Below are 22,330 nucleotides of genomic sequence, written 5' to 3'. Positions count from 1 at the left end.
AAATATAGTCATGCAGAGCTTCCAGTATTGGAATGCATCATGGCAAGATACCAATGAAGCCCAGACTTTAAAATCAAATTTAGACTAGAAGGATGAAAACATTCAAGAAGAAAAAAACCCTACACAGAAAAGTTTAGGATACTTTATATTCCACGTAAGGACAGCTAAACAGAATCAAATACCACTGCTTACAAAATGAAAATTATTTTGCAGAGGTATTTTCGAGATTCAGATTTAAGGCTTCATAAGAACAGCGTCTTTGGAAAGGCCAAAAAAGACCTGGTAGTCAAGAAAATTATACCACACCATGTATTTATCAGAAGATATTTTATTGACAACAAATACAAAATTGTTGCTCTCATTCCCCAATGTCTCGTTTTAAAGATAAAGCTTTTCCTTCACCACTTTTAAAGACCTGCAAATGCAGCATTGCAAAAAATTAAAACAAAAAGAAAGAAAAATTGTGACAATAAATTAAGAAAAAGGTGAGGAGAAGAAAAGCCCAGCCCACCAAGGAGAAAATGTATTAGAAGCAACAGAAAAGTTATGAATTGGAATCAAAGTACATGTTATGTTTTCCTTCCAAGAGAAGTTTGGAGGTTTTTGCATATGAAATAAAGTAGCAAAGAAAAACGGTAAGTACAAGTGCATTTGTGTCCCACTGGAATTTGGTTTTATTAACCAAAGCAGTAGTACTCATCAGAATCAATTTTGGGATGCTTATGCAGAGGTTGTGAGTCCTCCATAATAGAAGAATCGCTGAACTGGTCCACATCTGAAGGGGTTTGGTGACCAGGGACATCATCCACTAAGGTGTCCAAGTAACTCCCCACTGATATTCCATCCAGTCCATCACTACAGTCTTGTAAACTGTTATAGCTGCCGTGGAAGGATGTCTCCTGACTTCCCAGCAAGCTGCACAGGCTGCCACTCAAACTGCTACCTCTGCTGGCAATGGCCTTCTCTTCAATCATCCACTTGATTGACTCAATACTTTCATTGATGATGAGTAGCTGGCGCATAAGCTTCACATCAGTGGCTCGGAGATTAACCTACAAGGCAAAAGTGATTTAAAAAAATTATTCATTTTCTTCAAAATCAAACTCTAAATAGCAGGCTGGAGGCAAAGAATTGGGTAAAAAACCCAAAAAAACAAACCCCAAAAACCTACACAGGAAAAAAATCCCCACCTGTCACATAAAGGACAAATTTATTTAAATAATTAGTAAAAAAAAAAAAAAGTATTTCTATATTTATATTTTCAATGAAGTTCAAGTGGGAGCCTGATCAGGCTACATAAGCAGTCCATTAACAGCAATGCTAATCAATGACAAGGCTTGCATACACACTAGTACAATGCTATTTAGAGAAGGAACACAGCTGCTATGACAGCTCTTGGAGATAGCTTTTCATTATTCAGAGAAGCAAGACACAAATCCAATTCCATTTACAATTACTCTAAGCTACTTAGCAGATCCAGGCAGCTACGCATTCACCCCAAATTATCCTTATTATGGCTACCTGGGTAATCTAAAATTTTCAGATGTGCAACATTTGGAAAAAGGCTTGTGGATTTTTAACTTCTATTCACACTCCACCTGCGTTTATGTTGCAAGCCACTGTATAAATATCTGAGAGCTGAAATATTGAACTTATCGAAACTGTAAATTTCAAATTATTTAAACCCATATTAGATGAAGGTGGTGAGTTCAGTCAGTAACTTATTACAGATTAGCCAAAAGAGCAAGAATATGCAAAAAATAACTAAATTAAAAATGCAAATTAAGCACAAAGTCCTACTTTCCAACGTATGGTGGTTGATGCATACAAACAGAAGTGTTAATGGTAAAGCACAGTGGAATATTACTGTCTTACGTTTCAGAGATTTATTTAACTGACTTCCTGCTTTATTTAACAGACAAACCTTATAAGCCACTGTTTTAATCAAATTTCCACAATGAGATGATACAAAGTTAAGGCCTAAGGGGTTTATTTGTTGCTTCTTTGTTTTCACCTGAAACACCACAGGTACTGGTAAAAAAAAAAAAGTCTGTGTGACCCCCTCTTCATCACATGAACCAAGTAAAAATATTGAAAAGGTAGTCTAGCAAACTGAAGATGATTCCAGATTTGACCATTTTATCAAGTGTGGAGAGTCAGAAGCTACTTCCATCCATACTGTGACCAAATCAACTCTTCAGCCTTTTCCAACAGCACCTCAACACCACTAAATGTTTGACATCACAATGGACATACTTCCAGTCTCATCACTTCCAGAGTAAGACCTCTGCCTAGATGAACTTTTGCCATAGTGTCAACATAGGGCATGCATACTTAAAACCATCAGAAAAAAAGACGCCAGTCATTTCAGATTAACTCAAATGGGATACCATGCCTAGCATGTAATATTTTATCACAAATTCTTGCATCCTTTAATTGTACTAATCAAGTATACCACATGAAGATAGATCACTACTTTAATACATGCATTGCAAAATACTTTCCTTTGTATACCTTTTGAGTGTCCTTCCCTACAGAAATATGTATGCCATAATGTCTGATATATACACAGATATTACACGCTTTTGTTCCATAGGACACTAAAAACTTTCACATTATTAATTCTAAAAAAGACAATACAGTATATCAAAAAAACTGAGCATCTTCATTCAATTGAGAAATAAGGAAGAAAACAAGTAAGATCTGCTATGCCAGACAATAGACATTTAATGCTATTCTCCAAGTCCACAATTATTATACAGAAATAAAGCACTTGTGTTGTTCATGCACAATGGGCTGGAATGGAATCAATATTCTCAGGAAGTAAAGACTGTATCTTGTTTTGCCAAGAGTACAATCTGGACAATCCATACTCAAATTCCATCTTCTCAATATCCTAAATTACAATGACCTGGTACAGTTGTTCAAAAAGCTATTTTAATGTATTTTTATTCTGTTAGATCCTCTAGAAGACTGTACTGGCTCTGGCTGTGATGTTTCATAGCAGCCAGTATGGTGCTGTGTTCTATATCTGTGACTAAAACAGTGTTAACATACCAGTGCTCCAGCTGTTGCTGAACAGTGACTACATAGCATCAAGGCCTTTTCTGTTTTGCACTCTCAACCTTTGGTGAGTAAGCTGAGGCTGGGAAAGACCTTTGGAGAGAACGGAGCTGGGACAGTTGACCAGAACTGACCAAAGGGATACTTCCTGATATATAATGCTGTGCTTAGTAATAAAACCCATGGGTTTGGTCTTTCCAATGTAGCTGTTGCCTGGGGACTGGCTGAGCACTGGTCTACTGGTGGAATATGGTGAGTGACTGACTTTGCACCTCATTTTTTTTTTTTTTCTTTCTTCACTTATTAAACTGTCTTTAATAAAAACCATGAGTTTCTCTCACTTTTGTTCTTCCGGTTCTCTCCCCCATACTACTGGAGGGGTAGAGGGAAGTGAGTGAGCATCTGGCAGGTGCCTTGTTACTGGCCAGGGTCAACCCAACACAAAGATAATTCAAACTTCGCTAGTAACATACTGTCTATATAACTCTCATATGTATTCTCAGTCTCCTTCCTCAGTCCCCAGAATGCCTTCTGAATTATCCTCAGTCCAATATCACACAATTTAACATAGCTAACCTGGTACTGTGCAAAACAGCTTTGTCATTCACAGTTATAACAATACTGCTCATCTATCATTGTTTCAGATGTGAGATTCTGAAAACAGATTGACCATTTCGTAGCCCACCTGTTCTCGCCAGTTCCTTTACTCTTACCCATAAATCATTATAAATCATTTGCTCAGCAACTAGGCTGTCATGAAAGCAGCAAATTATCCAGCTTCTCAAATGCAACTACAGACTTTGGCAACTTGCTGAACATAAGCGAGCTTGGACACAGCAAATTTCCCAAAAGGCTGATTAAGGAAATGTTTAACAGAGTTAGCATCAATACGCTTCTAATGAAACGGTCCCTTTTAGATAAAGTAGACATCTCATATATTTTGGATTCTGTTCACAGGAAATAATTTTTTGCTCTAAATATACCCACAGCTTTAGCATTTCTGTGGAACAGCCTTACTGGCACTAATTCTTCGCATTCCTGCATACTCGAGTCCTCCTCCATGCCACAGCACTGAGCCCAAGTCTCCCATATCAAGAGTGTGCTTTTCCTAAAGCAAACATTTAAAAGTAGTCCACCAAGTGTCATCTTTCTTTAAGACGGCTTACTTCATCATCTCCTAGATAACACAAAAATGTCATTTTGAACATTTCTTGCCTCTTACCAGCTTTAGCCCAATCCCATTAGTTCATACTCACGTAGCGCCAATGCATGTAACTGTTGGAGTAAACAAGTCAGTTCCAGTATGGTTCAACTAAAGGAACTAATCACAACAAAATCTCATGATGTTTGACAGCTCCATTCTTTATGCACAGTAACAATGCATTTCAGAAGTAATCTGAACAGTGTATCATAGCTAATACAGGTATTTCAGAACAGCTTCTACAGCTACTTTTTGAAGGTAAGAGCACAGCATGACCATAGGTAAGGTGTGTGTGAGTATGTATCAGTCCTCAGCACAAACTTCTGGTGTACAGAGGAAATGAATTGCAATAAGGGAGCAAAAAGGAAATTCTGGTTACAGGCTAGCTTTCAAATCTTTTTGCTTAGTTTGTATAATCACAGTAGTGATCCTTCCCCAGGAAGGATCGAAAATGTTTAGCATAAAACAGCTAGTCATGGCAAGAGGAAATAATGAAATGAAGGTGACAGTGAGCATCTTTCAAGTAACACAGTCTGGTGGACAGATTAGCATTCAGACACAATCAGATTTTCAGTCTCGAAGGGATAACTGGCCTAAACACCTGTCTGTGCCTCTCTGCCTCCCTCTCATACCAGTTGTTCTAACAAGATATTTCTTCTTGACACCACTAGCCTTGCTTACATTCTTGCATAATAACATGTGCCCAACATTGTCATAATTTATTCAAGATAATATATATATGCAAACATATGGACATATGTGTACATATATGTATATACAGATATATAAAAATACTAATGTAATTTTTATACATAGGCTGTTTTCTTTAAAAAGAACTTGAATAGGTTATTGGTTTTATAAGAAAACTCTTAATGACCAGGGTTGCTAACAAAGATGATTATCGCTTCCTGGAAATAACCCAAAATAGTGCCTTAGCCTGGTCATTTTGCTTTTGGATCAAAGTTGCACTTGCACTCAGACTACAGGCAGAATGGACTTGTGTATCCCTGCTACATGCTCTGCAGACATAGCTTCCAGCTGGCTCCAAACACAGCCGGACCCCTTCCTCTCCAAAAATGACACAGTTAAAAATTCTGTTCAATATATCCTTTTAATCTGCCAAAACTGTCTGCAATCCTAGTTTCTTTCTGCAGATTACTTTCTTTTAGATTCCAGGGTTCACATGCTGCTGCTGCTTCTTGTAACTACAGGAAGTCTGCAGGGATATTAACGGTAACCCTAAAATGTGGTCTGAGGAAAAGATACTCCTAAGCTTATTTAAAAGATATTAGTTTCATTTTTTCCTCAACACCTTTATGTTGTGTTCTGTAAAGAGTCCATTAGTAAAAGGAAAGGAAATCACTGAGCCTGAATAACAAGATATTTCCCTCAAGACAAATCTCTGAGCCAGAGCACAGTGAAATAAGTCACTACAAGACATAAAATCTTAAACTTACAGGTTAATGGACTCAGGGAACTATTTAAGTCAACCAGCTCAGAAGTTCTGCTCTGCACAGTTTCTTAAGCAGCACTCTAACACTCACCTCGTATGGAATCTGTGTTTCCAAAGCAGTATAATTTTGGACAGATATTCCACAATAAATGGAAGCTGGATGGAAACACAGCAAAATTTAGTACCCCACTGAAAGCGGTGAGTGAATTTGCAGAAGAAAATTAAGATGTGAAAAGGTTAGATGAAATGGGCAGCGGAGCCTATTCCATCTGTTGTTTAACACTGCCAATACCCATCTCTATTGCCCATTTTACAAACAGAATTTCAAAACAGTAGAATCTTTCCATGCCAAACTGGTGTGCATAACCACTATGGTTTAGGAGTATTAATGCTACTGCTGTTTTCCTTCTTCTAGGGTGTGTCAGAGACAGCTTTCCACTTTCCCTTTCAATTTCTTCTGTTTCCTGTGTCATTCAGGATGAATAGCTTCATGGTTACCCAGCTATTCCTACCTCCCCGTTTTTTTTTTTTTGTTTGTTTTTCTTTTTTACAGGCAGATTACCTCTGTTTCCCATGGAAAAATGAATTCTATTGATTCATTTGAGGTGTAACAAAAAAATTTAAAAAATCTAACAATCAATGTCCAGATAATAATTTGGTTTGAACTCTGAGAAGTCTTTCTTCACAAGAGCTAAACTTATTCCATTTTGTCCTGGTGTTACTTTTGCTATTACAAACACTGAATAACAATTTTTAAAGTAACTAAGAAAATAAATTCCCAAGGAGAAAAGTGAGAGTGTGAAAAATAAAATAAACACTGGCTGGCAACGTTGAGTCTTAGGAAGATACAAATTTAGCAAGCAGATATATAAGGATACAAAACTCAAAAATAAAACCTCATCAAGTAATTCTGTGAGAGAATATACATAACAAGCTAAAAAGACCATAAGCAACCTATTCAAACTCCAAAATTCAAAATAAGTGAATGCAAGCACTATTTAATTGGGGTCACTGAGCTAACATGTTTACAACAGTTTACAAGAGTGTGGTCACACACACAGGATTTGTTTATTAACCATAAAGTGTGAAAGATGTCACTTGAATGTTAGCAAGCTCAGAATGATATTACAATAGCTTCTCAATACCAGTGACTAAAAGAAAAGCCTTTTTCCCCCCCCATTTAATATATCTAAAATAAATCCACGAATGACAGGTACGAAAGAAACATCTGCTCCTTAAACACACAGGATGATTAATAGGCTCTGCATGAACTCCATCCTACTTTAATTAGTAAATATGCATGTGTACGACTTTAAACCTCTTGCCCACTTCAAAACTGTCCCACTGATTAAGGATGTTTGCATTGGTTTCTTTGTATAAATAAGCTACTTCAGGCAATGGTATTTCAGAAGCAAGACGAAAAAGCAGAATGCCTAGACTGACTTCCAAATTTGAATGCAATCTTCAGCATCACCTGTCAAAAAGCCAGAGAGCTTTTATGTGACAGAGCACAAGAACAGATGTTTACTACCCTTAGCTGGAAGGGATCATGTACGCGAAGGTGGAACTCTTAACTGCTTGTGAGAATGCTCCACATCCACTCCACTGCAAAGTCAACTAGCTTGGACTAATTCAGGTACTACAATAATTCAAGCTAACCTAATCAACCTCACAACGTATGTGAGCTTTCTCACTTCTTCAATTTCTTAATCTGCACAAACAATAGAAGTGCTGACCAAAGTCTGGCAGAGCTGAGACTGTCAGTGAGTTGAAGTAGGTTCTCCAGTGTCATTATGCTGTGTGTGTCCGACAGTGATTTACCTCACACAGATTTAAGTAAATTAAATTTTGGTCAACACTGATATATGTAGATCAACAGCTTTTTGCACACCTGGTTTCTTTCAGCATGGACTTGTGTTATGCATTGCTGGAACATTTTTCTCATTTCTTCCCTCATGTTTTTTAGGCTTGTGGTAATTTTCAGATGAGGGAGAAGCTACGTATGCAAAAGCTAAATTTATGTGACCCATTGTTGATTTGTAGTTGTAATTTGCTGATCTAGTTTATTTCTGCAAATTGAGCAAGTTACACTGACCCTTTCCAGCTGCACTTCCATAACGAGTCACAATGAACGAGTCACACATCGTGAAAAGTTGGAGAAGCAGTCTTGATCACTTACTTTTTGCTTTCTTTTACAAAAGAGATTAAACTCTTGTTTCTCCTGAAGACTCAAACATTGTTAAAACCCTCATAGTAGATTTCTAGGCAGCATACATTTCAATCACTGAAGTCCCAGCTGTTCAGAAAGTGAGCAGTCATTAAGTCTTCAGTTTCTGTCTGAACTCTTGATCTTGCTAGTTTAAAAAGAAGCTCTAGCCTAGTCATGATCTTCTTTCAACCTGCTGCAGTTCTAGTACAATCCTCCACCAAATGCTTAGGATAAGTATTTCTACAAGTACTTCTGTAAAATTTAGGAACAACATAACATAGCTTGTGAACAGTATTTTTCAAGTAGGAAGGAGAAAGAAAGTGTGATTCGACGTCAGCCAGATAAGGAGGATTCTCCTTCTGTAAGCAGAGCTTACCGAACACCCATCAGCTGAAGTGAGGAAGTGGGCAGGTCAGCTCTGAGCCACCACCAGAATAATCAGGAACCCAAACAACTTCATGAGCAAACAAATTAGGTCAGTAAGCAATGAGTGCAAATAATCTAATGAACAGGTTTCAAAGACATTTCTTGCAAATACGTGAACCAAATATTATGATGGTATGGTTATCATCTGGTATGGGGAATTGCAGTATTGATGATTTACATTTCTCATACAACACCCTATTTTAATATGTTAATTTTATACACACTAATTGATCCCCTTCAGACTTGACAGGTAAATACATTCCACCAAGTTGTGCAATTGTTTAATTACATTATCTCTGTAATAAAAAAGTAGATCTCAAAGCCTTTTTCCACCTCCTTTAAATGTGCATGATCCTTTTCTTTGGAGCTTGGCATTTGCATTGAATGCAGCTTGGCATTTGCATTAATACCTAGTAAAATCTCAATGATTTGGATGAATCATTCACTCAGTAGGGTACTTTTTTTTTTTACATTATACTATTTGAGGTACCTTGTATGCTTAAGTGTAACACAAAATTCTCAGGGGAGACATCTTTTTTTTGTTTTAGTTTTTTGGCCATCTTTTTATTTCACTGTGAAAAAAAAGAAACAATTTAAATACCTACAAAGTAGATATGATGAAATCAGCTCTTTAAATATGGAAGCACCACTGAATTCAGAGAGAGAAACACTCCAGGAAGCTCTTGGTTATTTGAAAACTTAGTTGAATGAACGTGAAAGGGAGCAGTGCCAAAATGTGAGGGTTTAAGAGCAGGAAGCTTCTACTACTATGGGAAGTTTTTACTGAAAGTTTCCAAATATCACCATAGTGCTGTCACAAAAGCCTCATCTGACCTTAGAAATGTATCTAGTACGACAGAGGTGAAAATGTCCAGAAAAATCCATACCATGGATCCACATATGTTGACAGACAAGATAATACCACTGCAAGCATTCAGGTCAATATGCAGCAGTAACAATTGGCAGTGGGTGTCAGAAAGCTTTACAGCCGATGGACGATCACAGCATGATCGTAATGTGTTCTCAACACCTGCCACAACACAGGACTGCATGTGTTGTCCCCACCAACATGAGACATCACTGTGACTCAATAGCATATCTAGATTTCTTTGTTCATTGGATTTCACACTCTGCCTTATTTATGCCTGTCTTGACCAAAACATGCTTTTAAAAATATAGTGCAAAAACTGGATAAAACATCTTTCATTTCTGAATTAGGCTGGGTTAATGAGCACTGTAGACTTACTCATCCCTTTAAAATTAATTAGTATTAATACTGGTGCTGTGTAAGCATGCTTAAAACTGCAGAACTAAAAAGTGAAGAAAGATCTTGGGCTTTGCTTAGAGGTATATCTGAAGTTTGAAAATGTTGCTTTTACTAAGACAATAGTGATCATCACTTCATTATTATTTTTAAAACAAACAAACAAAAAGATCAACCAAAACCCACAACTTTTTAATTAAGTCAGAACTGAGACACAACAATATTACTACTTAAGACAAATCTGAACTTTCTTGAAATTCAAGTCTGCTTTCATAATACTACTGGAGAGACACATAAGATTAAAAAAATTTCAAATCTTAGTCTGCATCTCCCCAGAATTCAAAATGGGATTCTGTTTGTAATAATTCTGTGGCCCTGAAGATGGTCCTGTTAAAAGCATATTTTTAATCTAACAACCAAATATTTACTAGCAGCAAACTCCCATCCTATTTACTGAGGGTTTATCTGAATAAGAACGAACTTCCAGACAGCCTTGTAAGTGATACATGTCCCCTTAGAACTGCTTTAATAGAGTTAGAAAGGTGATATGCTGATCTCTGGGTTTTTTTAATCTATGAAAAACTTACAAATTTGTTTCAGAGCTAAAGCTTGTCAAACTTATTGAATAAAAATGAGTCAACAGTTTATCAAATAAGTTTTTTTCCCCCCTCAAGTTTAATCTGTGCACTCTTTGAAGTTGTGTGTCTTTCAGATTCAGCCTTGTTTTTTTCTTTTAAACTACAAACTTCATCCAAATCTTCCCATTGCTGTAAACACCATCATGCTAAAATATGGTTCATACACAAGGTTTGTGCCCATTTGAATGTACTAGCAAATTTGAGATCTTTCAGTTAAAATGAAGCAAAGTTAACTATTCTGAGTATTTCAACCATAAATAGCCTTCCAAACTCCCAGATACTCACAGATAGTTAACTACTTTAGCTCTTTCTCACTCACTAAGAATCCATCAGACAGCTAGCAGTCAGCTTGCATCTGGGATCTCCAGGTTAAAAAGCTAGAAGCAAACAAGAGGCTAGTACCATTTTTAGCAAGCTGGAATGCTGAATTTGGCCAACACAACTAGCCAAGCAGCCTACTGCAGCTTTTGAGCCATTTTGGCTTACAAAGCCAAGAGCCCCGTTGGCTCCTTCCTACAGAACACACTGCAGTAATACGTTCTGGAAGTCACAAGGCATGATTATCCAGGTAATAAAGTGAAAGCATATATTAAAAATCAAATAAACAGAAATCATATACTTCTATCCAAGGACATCTCAAGAGAAGGTAGCAGAAAGTAATTAGTCATGAACTATAACCTTCAGGGCAAAACCAGGCACTTCAGGTACCAGTCTTTCCATTTTATTTGATCCTCCTCTGATCAATAACAATCATTCACATCATATGGTGCAGACCTCAGCTTCTCCTACATCACTCGAGGTCATGTCATATTGCTCTTTTAATACCTAAACTTGCTCTTAGCAAAGATTTCCACATAGCAGATTTCTGGGGCACTATGGCTTGATCCTTGTTCACCAAAGAATATTAATCATAATTATCAACAAAATTACCAAGTTTCTGCTTCTACTGAGGAACTACTAATGACTAAGCCACTTAGGGAGCAGAAACAAGGTGCAAGACTAGATGGCTAGGAAAAGACAGATATAGCCTTTACCAATACTCAGGAGTGACCTGGGAAGTGAGAGAACTAAACAAAAAAATCTGACACACAACTGAGTTGGACTACAGAAGTACGGTTATATTTGAAAAGGGCTGGCTAGGGCTCTTCTGTAGTAATTTTGTCACTAAATTTCAACAGACTAAAAATTAATAAAAATTAAGGAGATAAATGACAAAAGCTTAAACATCATACTGTTGTTCAGGTTGCACCTCTTTTTCCTCTGAAAAGGGAAGACTGCTGCTCTGCACCTGTTGAAAGCATAACCAGCTATATGAATTGGTGGACAGTGAGAGTTACTTCATCTGCCTATGGGGAAAATAGCAACTCTGACTCCACTCTACCACTCCAGTCACAGCAACTAGTGCCAGGCGCTAATGAAGGAGTACCTCAATTCCATGGGCATTTGAAGTTGAAGAAAATTACTGTTGCTTTGGCATGCTAGTAGTACTGCTCTTCTCTTGCAAAAAGGCTTTCTCTACTGTTGCAGGATTTACAGTTTTCTTCTAGATACCCTGTAACACTAGGAACCTGCCCCAGCTCACCACTTGGGACTAAAATATTTCAGGCACAATGCTCCCACAACATATGGATATCTTTTGAGCAAACAGCATTAAGAGAGTCATGTCCAATGTTTGCTATGTCTCATAAGCACATATTTGAGTTTTAAAAAGCAGTGCAACCATTTAAACTAGTGGAAATTCTGTAGGAAGACAGAAAAAAATTATACTCAGAAAAATGTAAAGCAACAGAGCTCTTCTACCTTTGCTCCTACCTTGGGGTAAAAATGTGCGAGTTTGGAAACACTCAACACATTTGTTACATTATAATTCTTGGATGGGTGCTTCCTTCTGTTTCTAGATAGAGGTAGGTTTCATGGTCAAAGCAGCACTGCAGTACAATGACTCTCTTGGAAGCATTTTAGTCATCAATGCAGCTGGTATCTAACGACAGTGAACAAAATTACAAATTAAGCCGGTAAGGTGTTTATAAAATCTGAAACTCCCAGTAGTTAAATAGCAATTTAGCATTGCTTTACAGGCACTAAATGTTTTCACTTCACGTGGCACTGTACCCAGCAGGGCAATACAGAAGTGCGAGGAATTTATTTTACAGCACAGCAAATGAAACATTTCAGATAACTTATCCTAGCAGCTTAGCCAGTTTCTGTTTCCTGTTAATTAACAAATGTGCCATACCATTCCCTTGACAAAAACGTTAAGTATTAAGAAATGCCAGGTTGACGGGGAGTTAGGAGAAGGATTAGATTGCTGAGAGCTGGCTGCACCAGTATTGGCCTTCTCCATGTTTATAGAAGTTCTGGGAGAGGTTGCACATTCTGAAAAAACAACGTAGCTAACTTTAACACCTAAAATACGTATACTCTCAAGTGTCCGCTCTCTATCTCCTCTTACGGAAGGAGGAAAACAACCTTTGGAGCAACTTCAAGGGGAAGAATCTTTAAACGCATTTTATTCCACGTGCTCATTGGCAGGTAGGCAGCCAGAGGGACTCACTGCTGCAACATAGGATATTTCTGAAATAATGACCATCCAAATATGTTTCTATATTTGAAAAAACACTTGAGCTGTGTTGTTTATATCTTCCAAAGCTGTAATACAAGGTAGCTTACAGACCCTCTATATGTATTTTGGTCACTTTCCAGACTAGGGTTCCTTCCTGTTGTTATCATGAAAACATTCCTGACACAGTCAAACATCTCTTGAAGCTTGTTGCAGGCACAATCCTTAGTGATGTTTTAATTTGACAGAAGCCACTACAGAGCTGTAAATTCAACTACTGAATTAAGTATCCTGGTCAAGCACCTGTTTACTACAGGAAAACAAATAGCAACAGCATGTGGATTACAATGCAACTGTTTCAATGAACACATACAAAAATATTGTCGCTGTCATTCTAGGTTTCACTCCTAGCACAACTACAGCTTGGTAGAGACTCAAAATAAGAGCATACTTGGCTCTAGGCATATCAAGGCCATTTGTGTACTCATATGGCTCTGTGTATCACGGTACAGAGTAAAATCAGGCTCAGAAAGCACCCTGTCCTCGAGGCAAGGCTTACTACTTCATAAGCAGCATTACTATGGTGAGTGCAGGCACAGCAGGTTTCTCAGCTAGATCTGGTTTGTAGCCATTCAGCTGATAAAGGAAGAGCCCCTCACAGTCACATACTTAATTGCAAAACACAGATGTGCAGGATTGTTTTATCTTCTTCATTAAAGTATCAACATTATTTTAATTATTAATCTCCTCCTTGGCTTTTAGTGCAGCCATATATTTCAGAACAAATATTTCAATCTTCTCCTCAGACTCCGTAGCAGTCACTCCTATCCAGTTTTCTCTCCAGTCCTTGAACAACTTATCCTGTCTGCCACAAACAAGTTACTGGGTTTTTTAAGTGGCTGAAAAGCCCAAGATTCACAGGTCTAAAATTCTTAGTACTATGATTCCCTTTCGGCATTAACTGAAGTTATCCAATGACAAGGATGGTATTTCAAAACTGTACTTAAATACATCTGCAGTACATACAAGGCCACAGGACAGCAAGACAGAACTGCTTACGTGACCAAAATATATCCAGACTTTCCTAACAAGAAAACCAGACACGTCCAAGTCTTACAGAGGTTTGTGTGTTTTGTTTTGTTGGTTGTTTTTTGGGGTTTTTTTTGTTTGTTTGTTTTTCTTGTGGGTTTTTTGTTTGTTTATTTTGTTTTGTTTCTTTGGAGCTTTTTCCCCGCCCCAAACATTCAGTAAACTGATCAGCCAAAACTGGGTAATCTTGGCTCTTCAGATTTGCTGTGTTGATGGACATCCTCACACTTCAGTACAAATTCAAGTTTCTCTTGCCTCCTTCTTTAGGTGCTTTTAACAGCTGCAATTAACAGTTTTTTTGGCATTGTAAATAATGTCATAGCTTTCTGACAAGCCCACAAAAATCCACTTTTGTTGCAGTTATTTTAAAGCAATATTTGGTCAAGCTTTTCCCGAGTCATCACAGCTTATAAAGTGATCGCTTTTGTATATATCTCCAGTACAGAAGGTTTGCATTCACAAAAAAAAAAAAAATTACACAACAAAAAAAACCCCACCACACACACAAAAAACTCCCACAAAATGAAACAAAACAAACGCAAAAAAAACCCCAACAATGAACAAGTTGCACCAGAAGAGGTTTCATGTTGATAAAATAAATACATTTTTCACAGTGAGGACAATCAATCACTAGAACAACCTCCCTAGGGACATGGTGGAGTCCCCATCGATGAAGGTTTTCAAAATGCAAGTGAAAATGATGCTCGATAATCTCATCCAGTCTCCCTTTCCCATGAAAGGTTGAACCAGATAATCTTAGTACAGGCTATTCTATGAAGATCACGCTGTTCTGCTAATTTCATCAGAAAGTTTGCAATCTTTTTGCCAAAGGCTTATGTCACTTAAACTGTAGAGCTCTATGCAGAAGTCTTCATGTCTTTTCATTACAAATTGTAAGCAATCAGACTTTAATAAGCAACTTCAAACCCCAAATCTTCTCTGCCCTTGAAACAAAGTAATCAAGAAAGAAACATTATGAAATGATAATGTATATTATTTGAAATAAGGGCTGGGAAGAGTCTTATCTGTACGCGGGCAGTCTAACTGGAAGCCTGAAGTATCCTTGACACTTCTGTGACGATTCATACATGAGATTGAAGCACTTGTACTCAAGTATTTCACACTGATGCTGCTAGGTAAGGTATTAGCAATGTTTGACAGACTCTTAGTGAAGCAGTAGCTAATAATGTAAGCACATATTCATCTGTATTCCTGGGCACTTAAACCCCTCAGTGGCTGCTATAGCTGAATGAGAACAGCCATAAGCACTGAGTACAACATGGAGATGTTCCACAATTCAAATCCTTTTGACATGCACTGGGTGAGATTCACCAGTCAAAAGATATGTTTAAATATGCATTTATTTAAATAACCTTGCTCACCTTGTCCTTCCAAAGACGGTATGAAAAGATGGAAAAGTTGGCAAAGTTCTGGTACTATAATCAGGTTGTAACTTTTTCTTGCTAGATTAGCTTATTTTCCCTGACGATCAATCTACGAATCGCTTTTAACCTGAATATCCTGATATCACTGCCCAATCTGCACTATATGTAAAAATTACAAACTCCTCTACCACATCATGCAAATTGGAGGGTATGAAGGAGAGAACTTGTTAGCAATATCCAAAATTACCAGCATTTTTAGTGAACTTCAGGACGACTTGATGAAATAATTTCATATGTATTTCTGTATGCCTTCCTTCTCCTTCCAAGAAGAGCCTCACTTCAGGTATTCACTGAATAACTGCTCACTAAGAAACCAAAGTTAATCAAACCCTCCCACACAGGCTTGAGGCTTAACCACCAGTAATTTTATATTTAAGATTTTATCTTCAAGCAAGTTTTTAAGCAAAAATTCCAATTAATTGAATATAAAACCAGCATCTGATACACAGCTTTGCACTGCTGACTAGACACACTGAACCAGATCCTGGCTGTAATTAAGTCAATTGATGTTATCATACAAAACAGTGAATGTAGCAGCCTGTACCTACAGCATGTGTTAAAGAGATGTTTCAAGTCACGGTTGTTGACTTTTAAAAAGGTCTTTTAAAGAAACCAATAAAGGCAGACCCCCCACAATTGCGGATCTTATAAATCTAAGCAAATACAAAGGTCTTCACATTCTTAAGAGCTGGTAGAACAGAGTTACAGCAGCTCTGCCCTCCAACCCGCACCTTCATTCACAGGCTAAGGATAAATTGAAAGAAGAAAAAAAGATATAAAAAAGAGAAGAACTGGAATCATAAATATAATATATGGCATAATTCCAATCAGTAAAAAGTACTTCTGCTTCATTTTGTCAGAGCTCCATGTTAATTAGCGTTTCAAAGAGTTACAGTAAACTCAGAGAGCAAAGAGTGAAAAACCTCAATGAGGGAGCACAGGAATATACCTCTCTCTCAAATGGCTGTAGTGTAAATCTGATGCGCTCAGCTTCTTGGCAATAGAATTATTTCCATTTCTTTATTCCTTCACCGTAAAAACTGCTGCATTCAGAATAACCAGTTTGGCCTTCAGACTCATTAACAATATTTGATCCTCAACAGCATTCACTGGAAGAAATCTCATCTAAATCTCCCAGCACTGCCATTTACCCCTCACTTCCAAGACCCTGTTTATCTTTTCTGCCTGAAAATTGTTTTATGCAGACTATAGCCTGTTTAACTTTTTAAGCTTTCAAACAGGCAATAAAAAGTTGATTTGGGAAACTTCAGAATGAAAAGAAAACAAACAAAAACCCCCAGCCAAGCAAACAAAAAAACCACCAACACACTCTTTTTATTCAAGTGTTAAAGAAAATCTCCCTTTGAGTAAACCCAGAACTTGTGAAGGGGAAATGAGGCTTTTGAAGCAGTATCATTTTGTGCTGCAGAATGAATCTCACTGATTATTTTTTTGCAGTGTGTAGCTGTTGAAGTCATCCATATTGAATGGTGAGCTCAGGAGCATGATACACCAGAAACAGGACTGTAGCTATAAAGGGTTGTTATTATTAATCCTCCAAGGGAAGGTTCAACCTAAAATATCACATGAGGAAAGAGTTTAACATTGTGACAAATTTCATACCGAATCAAAGGCACACAGGCTAGTAGGAGGTACTCATCACATCCTAGGCTGACTAGAGCGCAGCATTTTGACCTATGCTGGCAATTGCACTTTGCTTCTCCTATTACTTGATGGCCTTATGCCTCAAAAGTTTTCAGGATCCAGCAGAGTCTCCATCATGGCCTTGGTGGGGAAAACCGAAGGTAAAGAACGTGACAGCAGCCTGGCTGAACAGTCCCACATTTCAAGAAAGAGACTCTATGGTGTTTTGTGTGCGATTCCATTGACTACCAGGAAAATCAGGCTTGAGGGGAAAAGAACCATCTACTGGGAACAGCAAGACAAACTGAGGAAGCAAGATGTAAGTCTCAAGGCCTTTAGCCAGCAGATATATGGTTGCCCCACAGACACACCACCAATCTGTCAGGTGCTTTGACTCACACCCAAACCCAGCATTTCTAAGTGAAATACTGGCAGGATATTATTCTTATCTCTTAACATTCCCCTACAGCAGATGACACAGGAGAGGTAATCACTTTCACCATTTCATTCATGCTCTTCTTGCTCAAGGACGTGGCAAGTCTATGAGAGAGACTTCTTGAAGCTTCCACCATCTCTCTCGCTCTCTCATACTTGCTCAGAAGTATCTAGTCCAACAGATATCACTATTGTGTTCTGAAACACAGTAAGCACTGGCTTCTCATACAAGATAGATGGAAGAACATAAGATCCTTTGGAAGGACAAAAAAATGCATTGACGGGAAAGGAGATGGCCCTCCAGTTTTAACTGAACGAATACTTCCACCTACTTAAACTCTTGTACACTTGAATTTACTCTGGTCACTGGACGGATTATACACAGCCTGAGCTAAGGCTTCATGGCTACTCAAAAGCATTGCAAATAGGTTCAGGTACGATTTCCTTGGTTTTTACTGTCAGGGGATAAACCTGTCAGAATGTCGGGGGAACACAGAGGTATTTTATAGTTGCTCTGAGCTAGAAAGCAATGAGAAAACATAGTTAACAGTAAAATATATCTTTAGCACAGTCAAGAGCTTCAGGATTACCGTGGTTTAAATGTAATGATAAGTCAAAACATTCTAAGGAAGTATCTATAAAATTGCTTTGTTTGTCAGATGTAGTTTAAATTTGCCAGCACGGGCACAGTCATTGTGACAAACAATAGCTGCGGGAAAGGAAAGAAGCTGAGCCGCATAATTGCACAGTTTTTAAGAAGCCAAGTTTAAAAAACAAACAAACAACTACAAACAAAAGGAAAATGAAACAAAAAGTAGTCACATCTGTCCAAAATATCTTCATTAACAAAAACAATACAAGATAATGAGACAGTACTGCTCAGCATCAAAGATCAAGATGTCAGCACAGTAAACAATGTCAAGTTTTGATATGTGACTAGAAAAGAAGAGCCTGAATAACTTTGTTTTGCAAACCTGATGAAAGGTTTGTCTTAAGTCTGAAGTAAGCAAGCAAAAAAAGCACAGTTGTGTCCATCCAAAGTTCAGTGAGTGGGCTGCAGAAGCTGTCATCATAGCGCATCTAGAAGAAGATAGCTTGATGGATGATACTTGGTCTTCTACACTTTTAATGTTTTCCATTTTTGCATCTGTTTACTATTGCAGCAGCTATAAACTACTTTTCTATATGTTCAAGGCCTTTTAGGCCTTGCAGCAAAGCCAATAATACTATGCTAAAGAGGTGTGAAGTAAGAAGCTAGATAGAAGTTTTGTCTCTGTTTTAGGAATTATATACACAAACAAGAGAAAGAAACAGTGTGATCTTTACCTGATACTCTTATTAAATTTATCAGATCTGTACAACGTCACAAAGAAAGGTGCAGAGGGGCAAGTGACAGATTAAGAACCTGAAGAAACTTTAAGGACAGAGGAAAATCCTTAAATCACTAAAGGGAGTAGAGGAAAATCTTAGGAAGATAGTTCAGCTCCATGCTCTGGATTACAGAAGACAGCTGAGAGCATGAAAAAAATGGAGACAGGGTACCAATACTTCACCTTTTACAAACAGTCATTATATTGGTGATTTAATGGCCATACACAGACCAGAAGTCAAATGGGAAGAGGTGTGTAACAGAACTCCTCTTAGCATGAGTAATGAGTTCAGATGTGAAAGTCTGTCAGCCATTCAAGTGACAAAGAATAGGAGAGGTCAAGGATGTTGGGACTAAAACACATTCATGCTGAGGTCAAGGAGGAAAAAATAAGGAAACTGGGTGGCAGGAAGAAGAAAATGCAAACTGAAGATCGTGACATGAAACTTGCAAGTGTAAAGTAGGTGAAGAGACCAACTAGACAGGAAAAGGTGATGAGGGCAAGTCACTCCTTCCCCCTCCCCACCCTTAACAGGCCTACCTGTCATGACATGTCTGGACAGTCATGCCAAGAACTCTGATTGAAGAAGAACAAGAATTCTTGTTTCCTTTGCAGTTAAACATCCCTAACAGTTTTACATTATAAGCTACCAGCAGGTCACTCTACAATCCTTGTGCAAGCTTAAAATTCAAAACCAAACATGAGATATTCTCACAGTGTGGAACTTAGTGTTAAAACTGAAATTCACAGTGATCATTACAGTAAAATACTTTGATAGTTTCTTTTGTGGGGATTTCCTAAACCACATGAAGCCATACGATAGCACCTGTGATTTATAAATTGTCTCAGGATTAAGGTCATAATCTTGCATATTAACTCTCAGAATATGCATTCTTGATTTCCTTTTTCCCCTAGGAAGCTTATTCTATAAAAACTCTTACAAACACACTCATCTTTTGCTTACATATATGTAAGGTTGCACGGGGACTGATGGTATGGCATTATACTTCTTTACATAGGATGAGATTGCATTGTTTGCTATAAATGGTTGAGTTCCAAAACTGTAGCATAAAGTCATCTCAACACATTCCCAGCAAAATCCTTATCCCAACAAGATCAGGTTCCATACTGTTTCCAAACAAGCTTAGTGGCAAGAGCTATAGAAAGAACTGTTACAAAATAGAGTCTTTTGGGACCTCCATAACAATTACACTCTAATAAAAATGGAAGCCAAGTATGCTTGTGCATCTGAGGTGCTGTGCACTGTCAGATCATATCTGCTGAGTGTTCACTAGTCGCTTGCTTGCAAAGTGTGTTTTTAGTTTGCCTTAAAAAAATTAGAGCCAGTTTTATGGCATCATCAAAAAATTTATTGAGATGGTGACATACAAAGTAGGACAAGCACCTGCATTAAGACAGTAAACAAGTTAGAAGTTCTGAACTAAATACAGCATAGTCCCAACACAGACCACTGGGAAAAAAACCACCTCTCAGCCAAATTATAAACAGTCGTTTGTTCAAGAATTACTGTGTATCTTCTTCACAGTCTGTTTGGAACTGAATAAGTCTCTGAAGACCAATGTCCAGAAACTGAGTCACTGAACACCAGGCCAAATTTTCAGCCCAAAAACATCCAGTGTCTCTTTAGGTATTAGTCATCAGCAGGAAACAGGTGTGATGCAGAAAATGGATTTACGAGAGAGATGCGTGCATTATTTAGTTTATTGATACACCAGCTTTCAGTACTTCTAACGAGCTGACAGAGCAACAGAAGCCAACAGCGAGCCACTGGAGAACTCCGAAAAAAAGAGCCGACAAGTTACGCGTCGCCCACGGCGTTCAGCTGGACAACCCCCTCCTCACCTGAGCAGCAGCAGCGGCTGCAGCCGCTCTGGGTCGCGGGGCTGGGGAAAAGCTGCTCCCGTCCCACCTTGCGGGGAGCGCTCCCCGCGGAGGGCCGGTGCCGCCAGGAAGGAGGGGTGGTGCGGGGGGGCTGCAAACGCCCCAACAGCTGCCAAAGGGCCCCTCGGCCGGCGCCCGCCTACTCACCATCTCCTGCCTCAGGAGGTGAAGTTTCGTCTCCAGCCTGGTCAGTGCGGCGGCGCGGCGGCGGCGGGGACCGAGGGCTGCGGCGGGGCCGCGGGCGGGCGCGGCGACGGGGCGTCCCAGCAGCTCCTCCCCGCGCAACGGGCCTGCAAGGCTCTCGGGAACTTTGCGCCCCAGCTTTTGCTCGACGTCGCGCAGGTCTGGCGGGGCACTGGGCTCCATGGTTTGCCCCGGAGGGGCCCGCGGCGATGGCGCCGGCACTACCCACGGCCACTCGGCCGCCGCAGGGGCGGGGAGGCGCGGTAATCCGCGGCAGCGCCGGCGGCCGAGCCGCGCAGGTGACCCGCCGCAGGCATGGGGATTTCCTGGGCGAAACGGTTCCCCCCCTCACTCCCTGCTTTGCCACCGGGTAGAAAGCCAAAACAAGGAAGGCGGGGGGGGACGGAAAAAAGAACTCCCCCTAAGCCAAAGAGGGAGCGCGGTCCGGCTGCGGGACAGCGATGTGCCCCGGCAGTTGCTGGCAGCGGCCCGCCCGCCGGCCGCGGGCACCAGGATCCGACTCATCGCGCGTCTCGCCCGGCTGCAACTTTAAAGCCCGCTGGCAGGTGGAAGAGGCGCGGCGCGGCCCTCCTACCGTAATGCCTGGAGAAGAGGCGCGGCACAGCGGCGGGGCGCCCCCGCCCGGCGGGGCGTGTGGTACCCGCCCGGGACCGGCCGGGAAGGGCTCGGGAACAGCGTTGTTCTTTTCGGGGAGGCGAGGCGAGGCGAGGCGGAAAAGGGAAAAGACTTCTTTTTTTTTTTAGAAAAAAAAAAGAAGAAAAGAAACTAATCTCCAGAGCTTTGTGACCCTAGATCACTTTTTAACAGGGATTAACTGTGAATGATATTCCCACTTGTCAAACACGTTTTATTGCAGGCAGCCTCATTCTTTCCCCTCCCACCCATGCCTCATTATTATTATTATTAGTAGTAGTAGTAGTATTAGTATTAGTATTATTAGTATTAGTATTAGTATTATTAGTATTAGTATTATTGTACCCCCTTTGTCTTCTTTAAAAAGCAGAGTTTGCTAGCTGAGCCAGTTGCTATAACTCTGATAGCCAGGCATGTGCTGGCTGTGAAGACAGCAGTGCTGGAAGCATCCTGTTGCTCCTTACCTGGAGTGTTTCTGCATACACCTGTCATGGCACTGAAAAACGTTTTAGGCATGAAACCTGGCGTATGAATAGCCCCATGTGTGGAGCTGCAGCTGACGCATGTCAGGGGGCTTGAGAGAGTGAGGCCAACCACTCTGTTAGGGTGCCAGGTCCTTTATAGCAACTAGAATCACAAAAAGTGGTGTGGTGGGCTTGGGAAAACAAAATATTGTTGCAGCAAAGTGGGTGTTCTCTGTCAAAAAATGTCATCAGTGCTTTAAAAACTAAGAGTTATTGATCAGATAACTTTAGAAAGGTTTAGTAGAGTCAAGCGAAAATCCCAGAGATGTG

At 39.5% G+C, this 22,330-nt stretch overlaps 1 protein-coding gene across 1 annotated transcript; it reads right to left on the bottom strand.

Annotated features, from left to right (window-relative positions):
- Positions 1 to 234: 234 nt before the first annotated feature.
- Positions 235 to 21,343, bottom strand: LURAP1L (leucine rich adaptor protein 1 like). The gene is made up of 2 exons (XM_065657324.1): positions 20,847 to 21,343; positions 235 to 1,052 (listed from the first exon to the last, which is right to left on the bottom strand). The coding sequence occupies exons 1-2, from the start codon at positions 21,063 to 21,065 to the stop codon at positions 678 to 680; spliced, it is 594 nt and encodes a 197-aa protein (XP_065513396.1). The 5' UTR covers positions 21,066 to 21,343; the 3' UTR covers positions 235 to 677.
- Positions 21,344 to 22,330: the final 987 nt, after the last annotated feature.

The sequence above is a fragment of the Caloenas nicobarica genome, chromosome Z, assembly GCF_036013445.1.
Source record: "Caloenas nicobarica isolate bCalNic1 chromosome Z, bCalNic1.hap1, whole genome shotgun sequence".
Classification (NCBI taxonomy): domain Eukaryota; kingdom Metazoa; phylum Chordata; class Aves; order Columbiformes; family Columbidae; genus Caloenas; species Caloenas nicobarica.
This window is presented reverse-complemented; position numbering and strand designations above follow the sequence as displayed.